Source organism: Strongylocentrotus purpuratus, unplaced genomic scaffold, assembly GCF_000002235.5.
Source record: "Strongylocentrotus purpuratus isolate Spur 01 unplaced genomic scaffold, Spur_5.0 spur5_scaffold_5, whole genome shotgun sequence".
In the NCBI taxonomy this organism is placed as follows: Eukaryota; Metazoa; Echinodermata; class Echinoidea; order Camarodonta; family Strongylocentrotidae; genus Strongylocentrotus; species Strongylocentrotus purpuratus.
The window spans coordinates 7,246,591-7,273,734 of record NW_022145611.1 but is presented as its reverse complement, the minus strand read 5'-3'; the positions used below and the strand labels follow the sequence as shown (position 1 = coordinate 7,273,734).

At 36.0% G+C, this 27,144-nt stretch overlaps 1 protein-coding gene across 1 annotated transcript; it reads left to right on the top strand.

The window, feature by feature from the left end:
• Positions 1-27,144, top strand: LOC100890421 (cilia- and flagella-associated protein 70). The gene is given in 28 exon segments (XM_030998968.1): positions 1-133; positions 1,202-1,305; positions 2,038-2,224; positions 2,686-2,706; positions 2,709-2,866; positions 3,404-3,580; positions 4,298-4,425; positions 5,241-5,295; positions 5,908-6,002; positions 6,648-6,735; positions 7,429-7,498; positions 8,400-8,461; positions 9,193-9,354; positions 10,067-10,248; positions 10,992-11,114; positions 11,852-11,978; positions 12,476-12,547; positions 13,511-13,696; positions 14,509-14,589; positions 15,263-15,431; positions 17,249-17,509; positions 17,835-17,963; positions 18,746-18,781; positions 21,094-21,305; positions 21,879-22,031; positions 23,007-23,168; positions 24,012-24,101; positions 25,137-27,144. Coding segments are annotated over 27 exon segments (3,495 nt in total). The 5' UTR covers positions 1-133; positions 1,202-1,227; the 3' UTR covers positions 25,368-27,144.

Here is a 27,144-nt window from a genome sequence, read left to right as displayed (position 1 = left end):
GCTACATTACTATGGAAACTTGGCGAAGCCTCCGAAGCTGAAGACCCGATGTATGGCGCATAATCTTCAAATTTTCAGCAAGTAGATAGTCAAATACTGTGGACTGAGCTAGCTAAGACGTATATTTTGTCAGGTATTGTTTTTAATTGTATTAAGCACGTAAAGAAATATTGAAATTACCATTATAAGAACCTTTCCTCCCTGGTGTCTGTGCAAGTGTCGGCAGTGCCGGTCCCATTTGTTCGATTTCGTGTGTGCATGATGATGATGAATGATTTGAATGAAAATGCAATGCGAAAAACGAATTCCGCGATTATGCTCCATGACTCATGCTTCACTTACACTGCACTTAGATGTTCAGGTTGTGAACGATAAATCCTCAGGAATTAGACAGACAACTCATAACCCTACAACTGCAGAGCTCCTAAAATTAAAAGACTTCGCGAAAATGCGGACAATCCATTATTCTCAGACCAGCGCCCCTACTGATCAATATTTGTTGCATTTAAGCAATTTTCTCACCAGCAGTCGTGCTCCTAAGATTTGAAAATGGACATGTCACCTGTCTTATGTGACATTGTGTCCACAAGGCAACATGGTTTCAGAAAATGGGCTGTATTTCAAGAAATGTTCAGTTTTAGATCTTGATCCTTTATATATTGTGATGTCATTTTCTGAATTTGCAAAGGCAAAATTCGGCCAAATCTCATGCAGGGAGGTCCGGTGTACGATGCCGGCCTAAGCTATTGGGATTTTGATCCGTGCATGCAAGCATGCATTCTCCTCTGACTAAGTACATGTGGCCGGAAGCCACCACCAATCCTGTTCGCTTGTTATCTACTTCCACCACTTTTGATTTCCTTTGTAGTTAGAGAGCCAGTCAAAAGTAGACCTTATCACTTTATAGTCTCCAATTATCAGAGTTTGATGTACACTGTCAATGCCCAGCAATAGACTTTCGGGTAGGATAGAGTCGGATACTTATACATCATTGACAGGCTCAAATTGACTTTTGTTGTTGTTAAACTTTCAAGGATTGAAGCTATTCATGTGGTATAGAACATGATATATGTGGTGCAGTTTTAAAACGTAACAAAACATGGAAGGCCATGAGCCTGCCAGAAGTCCTGTTTGCTTGTGTTTGTTAATTTTTAATTTTAAAAAAATAATTAATATGCTTATTTCTTCAACTCCAGTCTAGTAAGAAGAGGTGCTTGAACTTTCATCATGGCGACCGAAGAGGACCAACAGAAACAACGTCCTCCCGAGCATGTAAACATCACGATCTTGAGAGCACGGAATTTGGTGAGTAGTTTTGTTGTTTTACAGTTTACCTTCGAGTGATGTAGAATTGAAACTGATTGTTTTTTAAAATATTTTTTATATAATTATTATTTTTTTTAAATTTAAATGACACTTTCTAATTTTTAGCAATTATGGCCTCTTGTGTTCAATTCCTTGGCATGCCCAAACCCCCTTTCCAGATCCTTTTCACTTGGAATTTAGAAAAATTAAAATATATTAGGTCGTATGAAAAGCTTACATATCTTATGAATAAAGACTTAAACTCTTTCATAAACCAAAGAATTCACTGTATGCTGCCTATATACTACAATCAAAAAATTTAAGGTGGATTAAATAAAAGTATTGTTCAAAATCCTCCTAAATGTGGCTATAGTTGCATAGGTCATACATACTTTATTGTATATGTGTATGTGCTTTGAGAATCCACTCTCAAATAGATATACAGTCAAACCTTTATTAGTGACAACCCACATTTTCTGCCTCCCTTTATTAAAGGAAATGTGTGTTGAAGTCTCTGTCTAGAAAGGCCACCTGTCTAGAGTGGCAAGTTATTATGTTTCCTGTGGGTGGCCTTAATAGAGAGGTTTGACTGTATAAACATTGTGTTACATTGAAGCTAATAAATACTTTTTCCTGAATACCCGTAACATTCTGACTACAAATGAGATTCCCAATGATGGCAGAGCACTATCAAAACCAAGAGTTCCACCTTTTTACTTACTCGTATAACAGAAAGGAAGCAAAGGGGACACCCTCAACTCTCTGGTCCGTGTGGAGTATGGCACCAACGTCTTGGGAGAATCTGCCAAAGTGGACGCAGGGTCAGACCAGTCAACCGAGTATAATTTCAACGCCAAGTTTGACTGTAGCTTCGATGACCCTGCCATCATAGATGAAATTGCTTACAAACCGGTTGTGGGTAAGTTCCATCCAAGGAGTGACATATGTTGACATATATCTATCATTTTCAACACACGTCTGAAATAGTCTATTATTAATTCAAGGGGTAATTACTTAAAGTCTATAAAGTGATTGCTAGTTTTGTTCAAAAGCCCTAGATTTAATTATGCCATTTTCAAATAATCAAAATTTAATCATGCAATTGAATTTATTGCTTATAATCTTTTAAATGTTGAATTTGCATTGTGACACTGCGCTTAAAGTGAAGTTGGAATGAAAAGAAAGAGAGAGAGAGAGAATGAGAGGTAAAAACAATATAAAAGCAAAATAAAAGCAAGTAGAAATAATAGCCAGTCAAAAATTCAGATGGAATTATATCCCAGAAGAATAATTGTTCAGCAAGTGTCTGTTCTCCTTATCTTTTTTCTTATGGAAGAGGTTGCAAAGCATAATTTTCTCTACTCTCTCTCCCCTATCCAGTGACTTTTGTGGAAGTGCTTCCCAAGAAAAGAAACAGAAAGAAGAGAAGACGTATCTTCTGGGTCAATGTACTATTGACCTCTTGCCTCTGGTCAAAGGAGAGACGAGGTATAAGAGCACCCTACAGATCCATCCCCTGCAAGGCTCACCCCTGGAGAGCGTAGGGGCTGATGCCCAGAGGGTAAGTCATCCTTTCAGTGAACCCCTTCCATGCTTTAGGTGCCAAATCACTCTAAAGAAATATAAGTGATCTAATTAAGTATTGGTTAAACAATTACCAGTAGTTTTTTTTTTTTTTCTTCCGGAAGTAAAAACTACAGCATGATTTGTAATGCGCCATTAATGTAGTAAACTATTCATCAATGTCTTGCCAAAGGACATTATTGCTGCGGCGGGACTCAAACCGTGGACCTTTTGATCAACAGTTGGGCGACGTATCCACTCAACCACGACACCTTTACAAAGTAGATGCAAATCATTAGAAGAATCTTTTATGACTTGGAGAATTCAATGTGGTAATTCAATTATTTCAGTACATGATCCCCACTAATCAGGACCATTCCCAAAATTTGCAAGAGTTTCTGATTTTACAGAAACGTACCTCATTATGGTTGTCGCCAAATCATGCAAGCCTAGAGCAACCAGTACTTTATTATGAAAATGATTTGCAAAGACCCTCGAAGTGATCAATTCCTTTTATTTCTCGTCCATTGTTCAGCCTGAGATGGATGTAGTGGTGTACGTCAATGACCCACTGCTGACTGAAGACCAGCTGAAGAGTGGCAACCTGATCACCATCACGGCGGAGACTCTTTACTCCGTCCCTGAATCATGGAATCCCACAGGAACACAGTACATGTACAATGTGACCCTCCCTTTCCCACTCACAGAAGAGGTAGGTAATATTGATGCTAAATACAATCAAACCTGCTTTAGCAACCACCTGTGTAGAAAGACCACCTGTCTGTAAAGACTACATTAATTGTTTACATTGAAAACGGTTTTTCTTTGAAACCTGAACTAAAGGAACCTGTATATTTGTAAAGCGCTTACCGGTAGAGACATTTGTATTAAGCGCTATATAAAAATTAAATATTATTAAATATTATTATTAAAGGAACCTGTATATTAAGACTACCTGCTTATAAAAATATGTTTTTCTTGTCTCACTTTAGTGGTCTTCATACAGGTTTCACAGTATTTTTGTTGTTGACTGCTTAATTCCTTCATTTCCATAGGTTTCATACAGGTTCCTGTAAGTAATGGGTTAACTTGAAAAATGTTTTATATACGTTCTTAGTCTGATTTTAGTGAAATAATTTTGAAGGTAACAAATGAATCTTGATCTCAAATATATTTGACAGATGATGATGATGATAATAATAACAATAATAGGCATTAATGTAGCGCCGTCTATCTAGATAATTCTTTTCCAAGGCGCACAAATGAATTATTGCCGGCTTTAGCCTATAGCTGCCATTACAGCGCTTTAGCATTTCAAGGAATTAATTGATGATGTAAGTTTCACAATAAGTACTTGACTGTTACAAAAATTTGGAATGTTTGATAATCAAATATATTTTTATTTTTACTGTGTGATTGTTCTTGACAGAGAGAGTCTGTGGTGGTAATGTCCAATGGTGTCCTCAAAGCAGCTAACGATAAGGAAATACCGTCCAAACAGAAAAAGTGGCCTGTCCCGGGCGGAGCTACCGGTGGCGCTATCTACATTCCAGACAAGTATGTTACCATTTACTCTTTGCAACTTGTAAAGCAAGATTTAGATGTTATGTTCCGGTATTACATTTTCAAACCACTTTATTTTGTGTCTTTTTAGAAAAGTAGCGACTTAATGAATTACAACATTTGCTGTCTTTCAAGAATCAGGATATTGCACTTTGATTTTAGTTGCTTCCAAATGAATAACTGAATAATAATAATAATTTATATTTATAAAGCACAGACAATATGCAAATATACCTACATACATACATACATATAAAATGCATTCACAAACAAGGATTACCTGACTTCTGCTCCAAAGACACTTGCTCAGTGCTTTATTTCATTAAAAATGTAGGGTTAGGGTTAGAGTTACAATTGGGTTTAGGTTCAGTTTAGGGTAAAGTTTAAGGTTATGGTTAGGTTTAAGGTTACAGTTAGGTATACTATTTAATCCAGAGTCAAAGTTCAGAGTTTGGTTAGTGTAGGATATTTGACCATGGAGCAGTTATCGCTGGTGCGTGTGTCTTAAAACCAAATAGACCTGTGCAGGAGTTTTGATGAATGCATTTTTATGAATGCCCTTACTTTGAAGCAAATGATGTGTCCACCTAATCTTATGATATTTAACAATCATTCAGACACAACCATATAGTTTAAAGGTAATACAAAGTTTTGGTATGGGGTCATGAATTTGGTTCAAATGAATATATTGGAAGCATATGCGATTTTACAATATTTAATGATCGGTGTCACGGTTGAAATTGATTCTAAAGTGATAAAATTGTAAATAATAAACACTTTGTCATAACAATGTCATGATTTCATTCTAGATTTGTACAACCAAGCGGTGAAGAGCAAGAAGATGGGGAGCTGACAAGCAAAGAGGTGAGATAAATCAGACGCTTTTTTTTTTTACTATTCTTCTCTGATCTGGAGTCATCTATGGATGACTGATGCCTTTCTGGTGTGGTAACTGAAATTAAACGGCAAAAAAGTGAATTAAAGCACAAGTTAAGCCTCAAATTTTGTTCCCAGTTTCGGCACTCCCTTGGCAAAATAAGCGTTATGCTGTTCACTTATCTACATCTTGTAATACACATATTATGCATAGGACCTTTGTTGCACACAAATACTTGTGATTGCAGGGCCATAAGGGAGATACAGTATCGATACTAATGAGGTTATACCCTGGGTAAACAAAACATATTATTATTTGCAACAAACTTACACATTGAAAGAAGAAAAAAATGCTATGGCTTAATGCATCCTATATGAATAATCATTATTGACCCGCAAGCTAGGATTTTGCAATGGCTGTTCAGCTTTGGTGCAAAAATGATAGTAACAAGCCATTCAATATTGAACAATGTAATCTTCTGTCATTGCTTATTTCATATAAATCTCTCTGGGCAGCTAGATCATTTCCATATCAAATAATGACCAAATGTTGCTTCTCCATTTAAAACGTTTCTTGCTATGCTCTTTTTTTCTTCATAGGATCGGGAGTTCAGGACAGAGGCAGAGAATGAAAAGAACAGAGTATACTGGAACTGCGAAAGAAGGGCTTTCTTGGATCCGTCAGCCGTACAGAGGTGAGAATATTTTGTTTTGTTTTGTATGGCGTGTTTCTTATTGGGGACAGGAAAAGTAAACAAGTATGTTTTCATATGTACCAGTGATAGAAGACCTGCAGTTTAACTGGTGTTCCAAGGGACTTAATGATGTAGCATTAATTACAAATGTGATGGAACTTATTCTTACATTCATTTGGATTTACACACTGAGGTGGTTGTATTGTACGTGAGAAATAATCAAATACTTGATAAAGAATCTTTTTTTAAATTAAAAATTAAAGGAGGAAATAGAACCTCAGAAAATCAGGACAGGGATTATTTTACCTACAATACATCTCATGAATGGATTTTTTGAGACCTAGGCGGATAAGTAATTGAGGGGGGGGGGGGGGGGTGTTATAATCATGAAATATAATTAATGTATTGTGATGCATCTGAGCCCCATCTTGTAATAAAGTGTTGATTTAATCGCATCTTATTTGCTACTGATATAACTTGCGACTGAGTACATAAGAGATGGAGGACTGCAAACTTGCGATTGAATTGGATCAATTGCAACTCTTTATAAGACAGGACTCTGGTTTCTTGGTTACTCTGGTTCTTTCAAGCTGTGAATAGAAGTTCTCTTCATTGTGGTTCTGACTTTATGTTTATGTTGCACAGCTTGCAGACTAAGATAGCCAAGACAAGATTCTGGCCTGTGGAGATCATGAGGATGCCTATGCCTTCAGCTGCTAAAACAAAGGGAAAGGTAGGCATGCTAACAGAACTCTCAACAAATTAAAAGAAAGCTTTTTTTAAATACTGTGAAATGATGGATATACCAATATATAATTGCTCTAAAAATTTGATGATACTTATTTCTTTCTCATTTTTTTTCCCTTTAAAAAAAAATTGTTTCCTTTTTATTATTTATATTTTATTTTAGTCTTTTAGTTTATTAGAATATCTTTCGAACTGTGTAAGACCTCCCCCCCCCCCCCCCCCCCCCCCGGCCCTCTTTGTTTACAGAATCCTGGATGTGCGCCCTTGTCTATGTTGATTCAAAAGGATTTGTACTAAATACTCCTCAAAATTACTAAATTCTCTAGCAATGCCTGTAATAGGAGGGAATGATTATGTACACAGTCAATCATAGATACATGTATGATCCAATGTAAATTATTCCCATATCTTGATCAAAAGTTGACGGATATGACGGATGTAATCAATTCTAATCATAAAATTGTCCAAATACCTGAAATTACCATAAATCTAAGCTGTTTGTGCATATCAATTGAAATTGGAATTGAAGCGTTCTCTTTTTACTCAACGATGAAAGGAACTATACAATCTGTCAGTTACTTAATAATCTTGATTGAATCTGAGCGCTTAGAGACTTTGGTGGTAAGCGCTATATAAACAATGTTTTTATTATTATTATTATTTATTATTAATTCACCAGGAGGATGATAATTCCATATTCTTCCACGGAGTGGCTTTCATCAACTTGGCACCGCTGCTTTACCCAGGAGGTAAGGTCTACATTCTCATGTCAGGATACTACCCTGGGCCCTGTTTCACAGAAATTATTATCAATAAAAAGCTGAAATAGTTGTTATAAGCTACTGAAATTGTTGCATTTGATTGGCTATGAGCACTTTTGTTATAGAATCATGACACTTGTTATCGATAACAAGTTTTGTGAAAAGGGGCCCATGTTCTAACCCCTGTCAGGATGACTACCCCTGGGCCCTGTTTCACAGAACTTGTTATCAATAACAAGTTGCAATAAGCTACTGAAATTGTTGCATTTGATTGGCTGAGAGCACATTTGTTATAGAAATGTGAAATTTGTTATCGATAACAAGTTTTGTGAAACGGGGTCCAGGTTGTCACTCCAAGGAAAACACTCCTAAGGATGACCCCAACAACGGCCACAATGTCAAACTACCCCTCTTCCTTATATGACTATCTTGCGAAGAAGTAACTCAATTGGATAGCTATGGTTGATACCGTGGAAGTTTTCCAAAGAAGTAGTTGTAGGGTAGTAGGGTATATGTCTGCAAGATAGTAGTTGTTTTACATAGATTGTTGATTTTTAGTTTATTCTTTTCCCTTATTTCATTTCATTTTCATCATGTTATGTGAATATTTCTTATATTGATTTATTTAGTATTTATCTAATGACAAATTAATGCTGGGTTGATAAGAAAGGCTGTTAGTTGGTGATTGAATTAATCAGTTTCAAGCATTAAGTTATAATAATAATGAGTGCACCGATAAAAGAATATTTTATTGATTATTTTATTGAAATAAATTCCCCCCTCCCTTTGTATATACTTTTCTTTTAAAACATCTATGAACCTCAAAAAGTACTTTTCAAGATCATTTTAAGTAATTATCTGAACATTACTTGTTTTCTTTCTCATTTAGTGAAAAAGATTCGAGGAGCGTACAGGGTTCATGCTTTCACAGAGCAAGAGGTCATGGAAAAGGTGAGTCTTAAAGTTCTAGAATGGGTATTAATGATATCTTTTTGTGTGGTATTGTACATAAATATATAACATTTTGTATTATGTCTTGTGGAGAGCACTATTTCTTAACACTTTAAATGGAATTAAAAGTATTCTTATAATTTTGATGAGTATTGTCATTGTGCCATTGTTGTTGCAGTCAATCAACTTAAAACAAAGAGAGAACATTTTTTCTATTATGGAACACAAAATGTAATTTATTTTTCTCATAGATTTCCCAATGATTTTTGTTTGCTAACATTTTAATTTTGTTAAATGAACAATTTGAATTCACAACAAAATTTGAAGAAGTTGTACCTTTGAGATCAGTTTGAATGGATGTCTTGTAGTGACATTGATTGATTTCTTTCTTTCAATCGTGCCTTTTCTGTTTGTGCCCCCCCCCCCTCAACTTTGGAACAATGTTCTCCATGAAATATGCGAGTCCCCAACGTTAGAAACATTCAAGAGTAAACTTTAATAAGACTTATCATTTTATTATGTAATGTAATGTAATGTAATCATATTTTGTTTGTTAAACTATAAAGCGTTATGTAAATATTAACTATTATTATTGTATGATTGTTATTAGGAATTTGTTATTATAATTATGTATCATGTTTTATATTGTTGCAATTTGTAGGTTAACTTTACTTTGTATTTTATTTTTGTTAAGCGCTATATAAATGTAATATATTATTATTCATTCACAGTGCAAAAGGAAGGGTGGTTTAGCCGATGAGGCTGCTCGCATTGCAACCAGCATGCTCAGGAACGCATCACCCTTCCCCAAGGGAGGAGGGAAAGGGGGCAAAGAGGAGAAAGGAGCCAAAGACAAAGATAAAGAAAAGGACAAGGATGCTGCTACAAAGAAGGTAGGAATTTAAAATAATCATTATTGACTGTAAATGTAGATCAGCAAGTGCGAATTTTAGAATTCGTGAAAATATAAGCATGACTTTAATAATGCATGTTTTGAACTGGCTGAATTGGGTGCAACGTGAATTTAAGAACCAGCGAAAATGATTTTGGGTCGCTCAGAGCAAAAATCATGCGAAAATAACAGCGTTTACAGTATATCTTACTTAGATTCTGCCTTATGACTGTGCGGATGAATTTTCTCTTTATGAAGTTAATGTCATACAATATATTAATGGTTGAAGAAACCCATAGAGTAACATAAAGCTTTGCCTATGTGTAGAATGGTTGACTTTGTATCTCAAGGGTATTTGACCTACGATTCTGTGAAACAAAGATATCTATTTGAACCAGAAGAATGTTAACTCGGAGTTCAAGTGTCCTCTTGCTCCAAATAGATGATCTGTCATTAAATACGCGATCAGGGATCTTTGGCTTTAAGTCCTATTCAAAGGATGCCACATTGTTTACAATTTTTTGTTGTTTTACTTTTATGTGAATAATAGTCGAGGGTAACCTGTGGCTTGAAGTTCTATTACAGGCATAATAACTTCTCCATCAAACAGAGCTTGAAGCAACCCTCTCAGATGGTTAGTGACTGACCTAGTCTTGTAAGTCCTATCAGAGGGACAACACATATTATGCAATCATTCTCTGCTTCTCTTTTAGCAACCCTCCCAGATGCAGAAGCTTGGTGCCCCAGGGACGGAGGGGGCATCGGATCCAGACGCCCCGCCCCCACAGAACATAGAGGGCATGCAGTATGATGAGGCACGCACCTACATCATTGTGGAGTTTGAGCTGGAGTCACCCATTGTTCCAAAGAGGGCCCCTGAAGAGTTGGCAAAGAGGTAATAAGCCACACACCCACACACACTAAACACACAAACACATCCCTTTCTCTGTCTGTCTGTCTGTCTCTCCTCCTTTCTTTGATCTCCTTCTACCTGTCATGTTCTTGTTTCATCTGCCTTTATCTTGTTTTTTCCTTTCTTTCTCCCATCCTTCCGAAAAGAAAATAACTCTGCTGAAGAGTTAGATATTAGTCCTTCTCTCCATGTCCTTCTTCTTCTTCTCTATCTGTCTGTCTGTCTGTCTCTTTCTCTCTCTCTCTCCCTCTCTCCCTTTCTCTCTCTCTCCTTATCTCTCTCCCTTTCTCTTTCTCTCCCTCTCTCACTTTATTTCTCTCTCACTTTATTTCTCTCTCACTGTCTCTCATCCCCTCCATCTCCTTACAACAGCTTTTAAATTTCCTTCATTCTCTGTATCTTCTCTTCCTCTTCCACCTCTTTCCTTGACCTCATTATTCCAAATCTGACTTCTAAAGAGACGGCAAGGAAGTTCATGAGACATCATCATTATTTTCCTCTGAATATCTCATTCTCTTCAACTTATTGCTGTCTTTTTTTCCCCCCCCTCTCTCTCTCTCTCTCTCTCTTTCTTTCTTTCTATTTCATGTTTATCAACGACCTTGCTCTTTCTCTATCAATGTGAGTTGCATTCATAACAAACTCTTTCTGCTTGCTCCTGTGTTTTATTTCTGGGCTAATTGTTTGTCAATCACTCACGTTGTTTGATATCTTATATTTCCTAGAGTTGCTGAGATTGTTCCCCCAAGGCCTCTCTTCCCCCGGAGGACCAACGGAGCACAGAAGGCTGTGGAAGACTTCCATCAACAGGTGGCCGGCATCAGCAAGCTTGTACTGGAAGAATTCAGGTATGGAGAGAAAGATTTTTTGTACAATCATGGGACATAAAGGAACAAAGTTCCTTAAATGCTTTACACTAGCAGTGAACCATACACAGAACTGTGATACTGTTGTAAAAAATATAAGAATTATAGAAAATGTATGCATATCAATTTCTTTCTTCATATTTGAGTGATTTTAATGATAACCTTATTCATTTTAACTTCTCTTGACCAACCCTTCTTGTCTGAATGTCAATTGGCACCCATGTTTTTTTTTTTTTTTTTATTGTATTAATTTAATATTTAGGTACAGAAATAAATATCATGTATATACATATAAATACAATACATAACAACATCCAAACGATGATGCATGATTATATGATTTTTTGTATAAATATATATATTTATTATTAAAGAAATGAGAACATATGATGGGAAACTTGAAAAGAAAACTACATTAAAAACAGTTTTAAAACAAACTGAAATCATTGCTTGAGAGTTTCTTTCACTGTCTAGGCTTAAAATGCAACACGCTTTATGATGTAATCATAGTGTTGCTTCACAGGTCAAAACCATGTCTGGTTTGATAATGATTTTTGTTTCCTTCTTATTTTTAGGTAAATTTTTTTTGAGCAAAATAAGCAAAATAACAAAACAATAAATGAATAAACATATAAATAACATGAGCAATACTGACACGCAAACACACAACGACACAAAGACGCTCCATAACATGTTTATTGTCTTGTTTGTTCTTGTAGAGGATTGTTTGGAGATCTAGGTGATCTGAGCAAGAGCAGCGGTGAGGCTCAGGATGAAAGAAGAAGGAAACTAATCTATGAGCTCAACACTACCGGAAAATACTTTGCATTCAAGGAACAATTAAAGGTGAGCTTGTAAGAGATATTTCCCGGAAAATATTAAAGATTTTTGGAGGATGTGAGAAAAATGATTGCTTTTGATTTTGAGAATGGACATTAACATTGAAGTATTTTCCCTTCAATGAAGAATTAAAGGTGAACTTATGAGAAATTTCTTCAGAAACTACTAAGACTTCAGGAAGATGTGAGAAACTTCTTGGTTTTAATTTGGAAAAGGACTTAGTTTGATTTATTTTGCATATAATTAATCACAAGAAACATTTAACAAATTTTCAGACATTGTTTAGGTATTCTTATATAGTTGTAAATCATGATTGCAATGAATAGTTTAATTGTTGTCATGTATTGTTTTTCATCATGGGAACGTCTTTACAAAGAGCTTTTTCTTTTGATCTTTGTACTCTATGTTACACACTGTTTAATGGATAGAAACTCATATAAGATGTAAGAAAGAGAAACATATGAATTGAAGTATTCTTCTAATTTGAATTCTTTTATCTTCAGCATTCTGTGGTGAAGATTGTGAGAGAGAAGTACTTACACACAAGTACTTTTGAAGACAAAGAGGAATTACAGGTGAGTATCGGGAAACATGCTTAATCTGTCTGGCATGTAGTAATAGTCAGAGTAATAAAAGTAGGAGTAAAAATAGCTACATTAATAATGTGCTCATATCCATCTCTGGTGATTATTTGTAACTAAATATAGTACCGTCAAACCTGCTTTAGCAAAGATTCAACTTGTGCAGAGTCATCCATACATAAATATTCAGGCAGTTCAAACCACCTAAATCATGATCCATGATCAGTGTCGTGTGACAGAAATTTTATACCTAGTGATCACAATGATGCAGTCCTCATCTTTTACTCTCTCATGCAAATCGGCCTTTTTCATGATTTATAATTTGAGACGCATTCGAAAATACTTTGATCAGGACAGCATGAAAACTATCATGCATGCATGTGTTACAAGTAAACTAGATTACTGTAACAGTTTATTGTATGGATTGCCAGACTCACAAATTGCCAAGTTGCAGCGGGTCCAAAATACATGTGCACGACTAATTTGCAGCCTCCCAAAATTCTCTCGAATAACCCCACTTGTAAAGGAACTACACTGGTTGCCAATCGCCAGAGAATTATGTTTAAACTATTAATGATAGTCTACAAAGCTCTAAATGGTCAAACTCCTAGTTACGTTACTGAATTGTTGCATATCAAGTCTCAAACTCATGGTCGTAACTTTCGTAGTACACAAGACACATTTATGTTGCAAATACCCCCATATAAAACCAAAGTAACCATCGGGACCGGTCATTTCTCTGTGCTGCCCCTAGATTATGGAATAAATTACCACTAGAAATAAGGAAAGCCACATCACTAGATAATTTCAAATCAAAACTGAAAACTCACTTGTTCATATAGTATGTATAGCACAGCATTTACGAGCTCTTGCAGCATAGTAGAATATATCTACATAGTTATTGCGCTTTACAAATGAATATTATTATTATTATTATTATTTACATCTTACATTCAGGCATTCCTGAGTGAGCTCTACGTCTTCCTGGTGGACCAGATGCATGTTGGGGTCGGGAAGGTGCTATCGCTGGAGGACGAGACCCCTGTCCCCGCCCCTCTCACCGACTCCGCCCAGCTCAAGCACTTTGCCAGAGAGGCAGAGGTCAATGAGAACTTTGAACTGGCATCAAAATATTATCAGGAGGTATGGAGTTTTTAAATATGTTTGTATTAAAGGTGATACAAAAGGTTTGGTATGGGGTCATGAATTTGGTTCAAAAGAACATATTGGAAGTATATCCGATTTTACAATATTCAATGATCGTTGTCGCGATTGAAATCGAGTCTAAAGTGATGAAGTTGTAGATAATAAACTCTTTATGTTATATAGCTCCCTCTCAAGACTGATATTTCTTTAGATTTAAAACTATGTTTCTTGACTACAATCGACCGGGAGCACCGGTAAATATTTGATTATTCAATTCCTCGGAAGCAGAAGGGTTTTAGGGGCTAAATTTTCTAGTGCTTATAATACATTCTCAGGGGCATCCAAATATATCAAAATTTTAAAGAATTACTATCCATTCAATTTTCAAAATTTCCCAAAACAGAAAAAACATATATGTATTTATTATCAAAAATTGGATATGAATAATGGACTAATTTGGAAGGTGGTTGGTCACAGGTCACAAACAAGCTTTGCTTCAAAGGTAAAAGCAGGTCATAGATCTCTCAGTAAGTTTGTACATTTGTATTATTAATATGTAGATGTAATGCAAAAATTCATATAGTGTAATAAGTGAAGAGGTCAAAGGTTGTCGATTGAAAAGTGTGGGATTTGTTTAAACCTAAAGACTATTGAAGATCAAGATAAAGGGATGAAAGAGTATGGGCAAGATATTTTATTGAGAAATTTTGAAACAACTTCAGATCTACTGAAGATATTGAAAAACCTTGAATAATAGCAAAGTGCCCGATAACATAATTGTAATATTGACAATTTTTCATCTCTTTCAGCGCATTGCAAGGAACAGGAATGATGCTGACCATTGGTTTGACTATGGATCCTTCTGTCTGTACATCAATGATATTGCAAAGGTATGTTACCGTTATCATTGTAATTGTGGTCGACCTGTTACATAGTGATCACTTCTGTATAAAGGCCAAATGTCCTTCATACAGTTTTGACCTTCAGGGGAGGGAATTTGAATTCAGTCTCAAAAGTTTTGAAGAAGATGGAAATTTATGGAGCTGAAATACAGTCAGTAGGGTAAAAAAGAGGATGATATACTTAAAACATGGAGCTAGCAAGAATTACTCCTGTTTTAGGAGCAACTCAAGGCCTCACTCATTGTATATATTTTATTATTTCATTATATATTTTATTATTAATTGTTTATACTTTATCACAAATCATGAATCTTTTTGAGATATTTAATAAACAAGCATTGACCGATGGCTAGAAATCAGCATGACAATGAATGTGGATTGAGTTGGGTAGAGTGTTTTGGAGGGGTCCTATCAGCTTATAATCACATTCCCTTTCCCCTCTCGTTAGTTTTTCTTTCTTTTTCCTTCCTTTTCCTTTTTATTTGTTTTTAGTTTGGTCTTTAAAAGAAAATTTGTTTTGTGATTCGATAGAGTAGGAGGGGGGGGGGGGCAGAGAACAAGTACTCCCATACCCCTAGTATCTTTGCCACTATAGCACGATATAAAAAATCTACCGCCAAAACATAAAAGTTAATCTCTCCTTCTCTCCATCATTCTCCAGGCTGAGGAGTGCTTCAAGGAGACCATCTCTATCAACCAGCAGCATCTCCACGGTCTGCTGCTCTACGGGGTGGTGTGTGCTATGGAGGAAGGCAACGAAGCAGCAGAGACTTTCTTCGAGGCTGCTACCTGTGTGGATCCCTCTAGTATCTTGGCCTGGATCATGCTAGGTGAGTAAACACACAGGCCTGTATTGTTAAAAATAAATCTAAATTTGACACTGGGTTTAAAGGTAATACAAAGTTTGGGTAATATTTCAACAGGATTGGATTATGAGATTTAACCATTGTGAAACCTAGTGTAATAAGCAACTTTAAAAATTAAAATATCAAATTTATCGGTGCTCCTGATGAATTTCATTTAGCGCCTATGGCCATACTATGGTAGCTGCGACCATGAATATCTCGGAATATGCAGTTCTGATATATAATTTCCAAACGGAAATAGAAAATCGGTTGAGTTTAGTGAAGAAACGTTGTTTTGAAGCTAAAGTAATTTCAATCTTGAGAGGGAGCTATACAACATGAGTTTATTATTCACAATTTTATCACTGTAGACTCCATTTCAACTGCGACAACAATCATTGAATATTGTAGGATCGCATATGCTTCCAATATGTTCATTTGAATCAAAATCATGACCCCAATACCATAACTTTGTATTACCTTTAAGCTTTTGTCCAAAATCAGGTTTTAAAAGGAAGATGGTCTAAGGTGTAACATTTCCCTTTGTTCAATGGCATCTTACACACAGTATCTGGTTTAACTGAATTAGTAGAATATGCTTTCTGTCTCATCTTGTTCTTGTAATAGTATTAATAATGATACCTTATTCCATTTGTACAATGTAATAGTGAATATGATAATACAATATTCCATTTTATACAACACCTACGTGGATCCTTGTCATTTGATTGGACGATTGTTGGTCACATGATATTCAATAGATGGTATATTGCACGGTCGTGCATTTTTGGTTATATGCGCCGTTCATATTTGGTTATGTGCAGACTGCGTACCTCTCTGCTGCATGTGCGTGTATCCCTGCGTGTATCTGACGCGAAGGCAATCTGCATGTAATCGAGAAGGCTTGACTCGAACTTTAATTTATCTTTATTAGGAGTAAAGCATAATTTGTTGATTAACGTTCTATTAGGTCTTCTTCGATGTTGTATAAAACAAATAATGAATGTTTTTCATTCGTTTAATAGTGCAAATATGTTCATTCGTTGAAAGATTAACGTTAATTCTATTCAACTCGGCTGACGCCTCGTTGAATAGAATGTTAATCTTTCAACTCATGAACATATTCGCACTATTGAACTCATAACCATTCATTATTTGTATATTATACAATGCTCTTAATACCTCTGGCAGACCTTTTCTGGGCATAGCATATCCCAAGAAATGAATCTTGTCAGGTACTCAAGGATAATAATAATAATAATGATAATGGGTTCTTGTATAGCGCTCATGTCAGTCAGATTTAATGCTCCTGGCACTCCTGATTATTGCCCTGGCTTTAGCACGGCTGCCGTACGGCGCTCTAGCATTTCAAGGAATAAATCCCTACCAGGTACCCATTTAAATTGTGATTAACCCCTCCTGTTGTTGTTGTTTTGTTTTGTTTTTAAACAGAATTTTGAATATTTTCTCAAAAGTCTATTCACAAGGTCAGTGTTCTGTATCATAATATAATTATAAAGCAGGACGCAAGGCACATAAAAATGGACCTAATTAAATTTGAAATACAGGTATCTGTTTGATGTAATAAAAGGAAAAGCATCTATGTTATATAGGCTCAACAATTCATGTTAGAGACTTGTATATTTAGGTAGTTGAATTAATTTTTTAAAGATATGGATTGCACATTTTTATACATGGCCTTGATTTTGAAACAATTTTGAATCAATTTGAATCAATTTGAATCAATTTTGAATTGATTCCTTGAATCAATTCCTTGAATCAATTCCTTGAATCAATTCCAGGTCTCTACTATGATGGCATTGACTGCGACATCCAGGCTGAGTATGCCTTCATGGAGGCGCGACGTCTCAACATGGCTCATGCTGCTGCCAAGCAGAGAGAGTGTAAGGTGGCAGCCTCTGCAGCTGCTGCTGCAGGCACTGTCATTGAGGAGGAGGAGGAGGAGGGGGAAGCCTCGCCCCCAGGGGAGGGGGACGACCAACAGTCCGCCCTTGGGGAGGGTGATGGATCGAAGAACGGAGAAGATATGTCCAGTGAAAAAGGTAGAAATTATTCCTTGAATGTCCAGTGAAAAAGGTAGAAATTATTCCTTAAATGCGTTCAGTGTCATTCAGTGCCTTCACATAGCTTTGCTAAAGATTTGGTAATAGATTATTGTAGATGCCTGGAGCATCATGGATAGCACAATATGAATTTACATGTACATGGAGTTGTGTTGTCGGTGGTGGTGATGGTGATTGTGATGGTGATGGTGGTGGTGGTGATGGTGGTGATGGTGATGGTAATTGTGGTGGTGGTGAAGATGGTGGCGGTATTTGTGTAACCTTTGTTTTATTGTTTTGTAATACATTATTATTATAAACACAGGAAGCACTGTCCCAACGGTCAATAAAATCCCGGCTACTCCGACCGACGTTTCTAAGACCAAATCTCCAGCGGTCAAGCCTGCTCCTCCGGCCGCTGCTCAGAAGAAGAGGATGTCCATCTCATCCAAAGGTAAATTATTTTTTCTAAAACTCTCGAAAAAAGGTGATTCTAACCTGAGTGGATTTGTTTTTAAATCAAGTTTGCAATTTATATATGCTTGACTGATGAACATTGCAATTCATATGTTTTTAATCATAAATGGGCGGTTACTGAACTGTCTAGCGTATTTGCTATATTTGAGCATGACACAGATTAGATGAAATTTTCGAACAGGTTGATGCGACCATTGTAAAGTCGGATGGTATACTATCATAATTGCTCTTAGATGAAAATTTAAGAATTAAATCTTTTTCGCATTGAAAAGTATAACTAGTGAAAGAATGTTGGAGAATTGTCTTTAGTACGATCAAGTTTGGAACTATCAAAATGATTCTATCACCCTTTCAAAGAAATGAATTAGTAATCCATCTTACAACCAATGTTTAAATTCTTGAATATCCAAATCCATGTATTAAGTACATATTTGTTTGATGAATTTAATGATATTCCATTTCTCTAACATTACATTACATTACAAATGTTCATGAGCTTATGCCTCACAATAATTAAGCTTAAATGTAAACAAATTGAACATTTTTACAGAGTTTGTTTGTTTATTTGTTTGTTTTTGTTTCGTGATCCTGTTGTTATGTAGTGCGCATTTGTCACTTCAGGTATCAACAGATAATTGTTAACAGATGGGCAGTTCTCTTTTTAATTATTATTTTTAATATTTTATTTTATTTTTTAATGTGTTGCTTGTGTTTTGTTCTTTTTAATGATGTTTGATCACATTTTTTCTACTTGCTTAGACTCATTGCAGTCTCTTAATCAAATTGGCCAGAAAGGTAACTTGTTGTTTTGTTTGCTTTGATAATCATAATAAAGCAAAGGATATTGATATTTATCCCGAAAATAATATGTAAAGGTTTTGTGTGCTGCATATTAACAAATGCAAATCAGCATAGAAACTGAAATTAACCAAGCTATGCTATATGCATATTCAGGAGCTTATCGAAATGTAGTGGCACGAAAACATGCATCTGGAACGCAAACTACATAAATGTTGAAAATCATTAATTCCTCCCATAGAGGAAGAAGCACATCATCAGGATATGGAGCTAGTAAATGCATATACCATCTTGATATGGCTTTCTGTTAACTAAAGTGATAAACTTTCATTCAGATACCGGCATGTAAACAAAGGACTTTTAATTAATAAATATGATTCCAGACATGTTTTTTACGTGCTACTACATTTTGCTAAGCTACCCTAAATCACAGGATTCAATCAAGGTGTGTTTTTTTAATAATCAATCTAACAAAGCCCCTTTTGATAACCAATCTTTTAATCTCAATCATTTGAAAACCAGCCATTTTCAAAACGATCGACTGAAATCTATATTAGAATGGATTGCAATAATATTTAACTTGCTGAATCTTTAATAGAGGGGCTAATATCACATTGTATACATTTTTTTAAAATTGCAATAATTGAAGTATAGCTACCGGTAGTGCTGACAAAAAAAAAATCAATTATACAGCACTATCTGCTGACTTAACAACTTTCCATCTAGCACATCAGATTTTTTGGGTGAAATTTTGACAATTACTAGACTGCACTTACCTATCAAGCACGTACCTTACTTTTGTAGAGATAATCATGAAATGCTTACCTTTATTTATGTATTTTTGGAAAACCAGAGTAAATGGTCAAAGAGGGCAAGCAATTATGTATATCGTCTAATTTACAGATACAAAAATGATGAGTTGATTATTCACTACTTTCTTTGTGTCAAGCTACTATGGATGTATTCATCAGATTGCATAAATGTTCTCTTGGAGAATAATTTAATCAATACAAGAGGGGGGAAAGGGAAATGTAGTATATATGCATTGCGTACTGACAGAAGCATGATATAAACCTGATATTGTACTCTACCACCTTAAATATGAAGATGAATATGAATGTGATGATGGGAAATGCATTTCTAACATCCCCCCTCCCCCACCTCCTACCCCACCTCCTCCCCCTCTCCCTCCCCCTCCCCCTCCCCCTCCCTCCCCCTCCCCTCTCCCTGTCCCATCAACAAAATAGAATAGTTTCCCTCTTTATTACCCTCCTCATAATATGAATGTGGTTTACTTATCGTTAAAGTGTGTGTATTAATAAAACACTGTGTGAAATTCTAATCAGTAAAAAAAAAAAAAAAAAAAAACCTAAGCTGTGCAGAATCTAGCACTTGACAGTTTTCTTTTGTATTATCATATAAATATTTAAAAACTATTTATTTGTGCCTCTAGTATTACTGGAAGTACTAAAAAATGCAGACAAAATCACAGAAAATTTACACCTAGCTCTTTATTAAGACTACAAAGAAATGGTTAAGTGTCTAAAGACATTGGTGAAAATATTATAAGCTGAATAATAAGCAAAGAGAAATCAGAAATTTGAAAGCTTTACAATTCTGACTATGTACATGATACAAAGTCTCATATATTTCCACTAAAACTTTATTATCTGCTGTAACATCACATATTCTTAGCAGGATTAGTTGGCTCTGATAAAGGCCCACTCATGCTGTATCTCTATCGATAAGTTATACCTATCGCCTTCAGGAAACCGGTATTGACACATAAACATTTCCAATTGGTAGTTTGTTTTTGTCTGGCCTCTTTTAATAAAGCAAATCCTGATTTTGTCTTCTTAAAAATGCAATAGTGATGTGATATTTTAGTACATACAGGGACGGTTTATAGGACACTGTCTTATCGATGTCAAGGTCAACAAGCAATTTCATTGTCATGTAAACTCGATCATTACAAAAATACACATTTTCATAATGTCATCGGTGATCATGACACTAACATCTGTCCATATCATCATTTGAGATTCATAAAGTACAACCTGTACTTTGTAATCCTTTCTATAAATTCATAATCATCTGTAATTATGTTTGAACAAGTTGAAACAAAAAAAGTACAATAACTTAAAAACTGTCTCTAAACAACTGCCAATTATCTGCAATTGCTTTTTTTCTTATCTTTTTCATCGCCATATCAAATCCCACCAAATTTTAATCCATTTATAATTAAGTGAATGAATATATCAAAGTTCATCCCCATCGTCATAATCACCATCGTCGTCGCACTCTCTTAGATCCGCAGCAGGCCAAGCGAACGACCAGCGCCACCAGCCAGCGAGCGGGCAGCATCAAGGCCGTCAGTCGGCCGGGCTCTGGGGTGGCTGCTGAACCACAAGCGGAAGGGGAGGAGGAAGGCGCGGTTGCCCAGAAGGAAAGTCCTCCGGTACCGGAGACCACCATCTTCATGCTTGCCGTGGAGTTCTTGCTGGAGGTCAAAGGCATGCAGGTAGGAGGATGAAGCAGTTTGATATCTAGCTCTCTTTATATTTTTATTTTTGACATTAGAAATTTATTTAATAATGAACTCTACTCAAACACATGACTACCGGTAATTTAAATTTCAAATACGGTAAGGAAGAAAAAAAGTAAAATGGCCAAACTAACGTACATTGTTTAGAGCTAATAATCAGTTATTTTAAACAATTTTCTTCTGAATTAATTCCATTGTTCTCTCCCTTCTGAGAAATCTCTGTGAGATCAACAAACATGAATTTTATGCATTTATGATGGAATTCTGAAATGATGAAAATATCATTCCTCTCAACAAGTTGTATGCATTATTTAAATGATTAAGACAATCTTCATTTCCCATATTCATTTTCCAAATATTGAATGGTATATAAGACATCCTTCTTTTTTAAGATCCATCCAAATCTCTCAATTTTACCAATTTAAAACTGTCCATGCATATTGGTTCCTAAACAATGAGATTCTTTAAAAAAAAGGAGATTATTCTAAAAAAATGATTTGACCCTCTACTAAAACTTCCCCTTCCCATTCACTCTGGACTTGTTGCTAGTTCTGTGAGCGTGCCCTGGCCCATGAGTTGCTGGACCTGATGGGTGGACCCACTACGGCCTATCACGTAGCCCTGGCCAGACTCAAGCTACAGAAGAAAGCCTTGGAGGAAGCCAACGAGAGCCTCAACCAAGCACTGGTCCTAAACTATCAGGTAATATTTCTGTTTTCTTCTGTAGAGGTGTTTTGGTCTAGTGGGTAAGTCTTCAGACTGTGGATCACAGAGTCCGCAGTTCGAGTCCCGCCGCGATACTAATGTCCTTTGGCAAGACACTTATCTACATTTGCCACTCTCCACCCAGGTGTTAAATAGGTACCAGTAGGAAGGAATTCCTTGAACGCTGTGAGCGCCAAAATCGTCAGCCTAGCACAGCTGGGTAATATTCGGAGTGCCTTGAGCACCTTGCATGGTTGATATGTGCGCTATATAAATATCTGATATTATCCAATATTATCATTTTAATTATTACTAGTAAGTGGTCTAGAATTATCCAAGATAGCTCATTTACAGGGTACATACTCTATATGCTTTTTTCATGAGGATGCTATTATTGCGATTTTATATAATTGTAATTGTAGGGGTGTACACAATTCAACAACATGCAGGCCCAAATAAGCTGGATTTGCAATGCTTGTGTGAATATGTATTGCAAGTCCCTGTCATTTTGCGAAAATATTCAGGCTGAAAATTTTGGTAAGCTAGTGTCTTTTGCTGCAGTTTTTTCAATTGATGTTTTAGAGATGGTAATCACTTGTGTAGTTAGTGGATACTTCATGATGTCCACAAATATTCTAGCACATTATTTGAACACAGGGATAAGTCTTGCAAATCCTCAATGTTTCTTGAGTTACGTAGTCCTATTGGAGCTGGAATGTGTAGGGTTCAAAACCGACGTTGCTTTGTAGCCTTCAATCATATATTACGTAGTCCGTCCCTCAGATAAGACTTACAGCAGTAGGTCACTTGGTTACCTATTTACTCAGAGTCTACTTGATTTTTATATTAAGGCAATTATTTATCAATCAGTAAGTTGCACTGAATGATCCTTTCATGGAAAGGTCCAAGCTCCTCTCTTCCTGAAGTCATGTAGACCTTTCTCTAAAATCCAAATCCTTCATTTTGTTCCAGGACCCTGATGCCTGGTCCTTCTTGGGCCATCTTCGCTACCTCCAGGGTAACTTTGAGGAGGCCAAGGACTGCTACGAGAGGACCCTCTCCTTCGTGACTGACGCCCGGGAGATGCATGCCATCTACCTTCGTCTAGCATCCATCTATTTACAAGATGGACAGGTAACTAACCCATCTCCCATCCTGCTGATAGTTGATGCGGTCGCTTTTTCACTATAAAAAAGTGGTAACAATCTTCTCTTGGTTTTCTGTGGTACTGTGGAACCTTGTTGCAATGTGGTACCAAGATGGACAGGTAATGAACCCATCTCTCATCCTAATGATAGTTGATGCAGTTGCTTATTCACTTTAAAAAAGTGGTAACAATCTTCTCTTGTGTTTTCTGTGGTACTGTGGAACCTTGTTGCAATGTGGTACCAATGAAAATACAGATTACAAATAAGTGTGCTACCAGGAAAATGGTTTCCTGGTTCCAAGCTATTTTCTGACTTGTTTTAATTATAAGATAGAGAACGCTATTTTTATTTACTTGGTGCAAGCCAGAAATTCCTTCACATCAATTGATATTTCTCCCCAGAATCCTAGCATTTAAATGGGTTATTACGCGGACAAGATTCCACTTTACCGGTGGCTGTGAGCAATACTTGTTTTGAAGGAAAACTTTTATTTTTTGTATCAAGACTATTGTTGTGAATCATAGATACCTCCCTTCATCTTAACACTTTTATATAAAGGAATATGAAGTACACTGAATTCGTAATTTGCCTTGAGATATTCTGATCTTTTTTGCTGTTTAACGCAATTTTCAATGAACCTGAATCAACTCTTAAAGATTTCAATGGCAATATTCCTATGATCTAAAATGGGATTATCTGCACCATAATTAGCACATGATAATTAGCAAGTTTGTCTATCATTGGGGAGTATATAGTAAAGGTCAATGATAAGCCATTGCTGGAGATTGACGTCTATGTTCTGTTTTTTTTTTCTTCTTTTAATTAACAGTATGATAAATCCAAGGTAACATTCCTGCTTGCCTGTAAGAACTCGCCGTCCTGTATATCCTGGCTTGGTGTGGGCATAGCTTGCTTCAGGGTGAGTTCAAGAGAAGGTTGAGTTCTGGGAAGAGGTGAAAAATAATTCGTGAGCATTATTATATTATACAAGTGGGGAAGAACATCAGATGAAAAATGTTCCCTGAAAAGCATGCGCTCTTCAAATGCCTTGATATTCTAAATATGGCACGTAACATCATGTTCGTGTAGTCCCATATACATCTTTCTGTGTACAGTGCTTGTAACTCTACCAGGACTGGGCCAAATTTCTTATCATTTTGATGATTCCAGAACCTTGCAGTACACATAGTTATATGCTACATGAGCACCTTTTATGATCGATTCCACAACATTTCTTTCACAATGCAATCGCATAACCAGAACTCAACTTTATATTCAAAGAGGCTCTAGTAGGAACAGTGACATAATTATTTTATCAAGAGATTAATTAGAAACCATGTATATAATGTTTTAACTTATTGTGTTAGAAAGGACACCTAAACATTTTAGAACTGTAGTTTGTTTTTCATTTCTATATGTAAGGTATAAAACAAACTGTCAGGGAAAGCTAATTTATTACTTGTCAGTTTGTAGCTCAAGATCGATTAGTCTATTAGTCTCAGTGTATCATTATTGTTACTATAAAGACATCTATGAATCAGTACTACGATTTCTTTATTAAGTTCAAGTACAAGTAGGACAAGAAGTGAAGAGAAAAGAGATTTGAAATGAACATATCCTGTGCGGGTAGCAGTTATATTCATTTCAATTCAATCCAATTTAATTTATTTCCACTTTAAAAACAATTTACAAATCAATAACATATACATATGAATAATATTGGCGGGATCATGAAAAGCACTACTTGGCTTATTGAAAATGACCCCTTAACAAGTAAACACATAACATATTATACATTGTCAGAAAATGTAACAAATTATAACAGGAAAAACATAACATAACAGGAAAAACATAACAAAAATATAACAAAAACATCAAAATTAAAATAAAAAAAATTGATGAGGAAGAAAAGCAATCTTGTCAACTAGTCTCTCTGTCCCTTTTTGATCTGCAGCTTGGGGAACTGTCAGAGGCGGAAGATGCCCTCTGCGAGGCCAACATCCTGAACAACAGCGACCCTGAGGTCTGGGGCTACCTGTCCCTGGTCTGCCTGAGGACCGCCCGCCAGCAGGAGGCAGAGCAAGCCTACAAGTATGCCCTCAAGGTCGGCCTGGCTGACGAGGGTCTTCTGGAGGAGATCCACAAGACGCAGGAGGAGGTGGGCTTCGGTAACCCCCAGTTCTGAGTAAGGACATTGGCTAGTAATGCCTGTCCTATTAAAGTGGAAGGTGGTTCTGACTTCTGGAATCGATGAATGAATGAACAAATAATAAGTTAAAAGGTGTTTGGGGAAGGTGGGTTTCGGTAACCCCCAGGTCTGAGTATAAGGACGTTAGCTAGTAACGCCTGTCCTTTTTAAGTGGAAGGTGGTTCTGACTTCTGGAATCGATGGAATAAATTAATGTTTAATAAGTTAAAGGTGTTTGGGAAAGGTGAGCTTCGGTAATCCCCAGTTCTAGCTGCAAGGACGTTAGCTAGTAATGCTTGTCCTATTTAAGTGGAAGGTGGTTCTGACTTCTGGAGTTGATGAATGAATAAGGAATCAGTTAAAGTCATAGGAGGAAGTGGGCTTTGGTAACCCACAGTTCTGGGTAAGGACACTAGGTAGCACCCGTCCGTTCTAAGTGGAAGGTGGTTCTGACTTCTGAAATCGATGAACGAATGAGGGATGGGTTAAAGTCGTATTTTGTAAATACCTGACTCTTAATGCAGAGAATGGTATCTTTTATTTTGGAAGGGGGGTGTTATTAGTACCATGATTAAAGACTCATTCAGATATGACTCTCTAAACCACTGTATTTTTTTTGATGATGTACATGTAATATTTTTGTATCTTATAACACAGAGATCAGTGAACATGTGTAGGACCTTTTTTGTTGCGTGCAGTTGTCATTCATTTACACATGTTTAAAAAACATGGCAGTTTTTTAAAGTTATTTATTCATTAAAGCTGGGGTAATAATTTCCAAATTCGTTAAGGCGCCTTGAGCATCCCTTGGGGTGGATATGTGCGCGTTATAAACCTTGTTATTATTATTATTATTAATTGATTAATTATTTGGGGGTTACAATTTATAGGATGAATTTTGATGTCAAGCATTATTTTTACTTCTTTGCATCTGTGAATGACCCACCTTTGCAGCAACTGGATAATAACTCTCAAATGCTTATATGAATCTGGTCAAGTTTAAATTAATGTGTCTATTCATAGGTTCTTGGAAGCACAAAATGATCGATGTTACGATACCAATAATGATCTATGTGCGTTTTCAAAACAATACACAAAATAACAGATGCCTTATAACAGTGTTTTAAACAAGTAGTATATGGTTGTGATCACTTTGTAGTGAAAGTTTTCTTGCGAATAAAGTTACTTTAAATTAGGAAAAGATGAACGACAAAACCAAAAATAGGGGAAGGGGAAGAATCAGAGTTATAAGAATATCTTAGAGCAGCCATTGTATATGAGGTTTAAAACTTATAGCCTTTCGACCTTCACTTTTCTATCAAAATTTCATATTGTCTTTCAGCAGTGTATTTTAGAATACATCAAGAACATTTGACTCGTCCTGTCTATTTCTCCCTACTGGTTTAAGAATTGTTTCCTCCTCAAATTTAATACTGTTGTGAATGTGCAAAGCAAATTTCTTATTCATCTTTTGATAAATTGATGTTCAAATGCATATGTTTAGTACTGAACTTTGAAAGAAAATTTAATTTATATTCTATGCATTCAATTTTCTATTTCCGTCCAAGCCACTTTGTCTTCATGCAAGCAGTTGCAAGCTAATAAGTACAAATTACTGGAGAGAACTTGTAAATATATATTTGTGTATTGTTTGTCACCATGTACATAATGTAAACATGTATATATGCACCATAATTACACTATTAAAAGATTTATACATTGTTGTAGTTCAAATGAAATTTGTGAAAGTTTTAATAAACATATTTAAGTGACA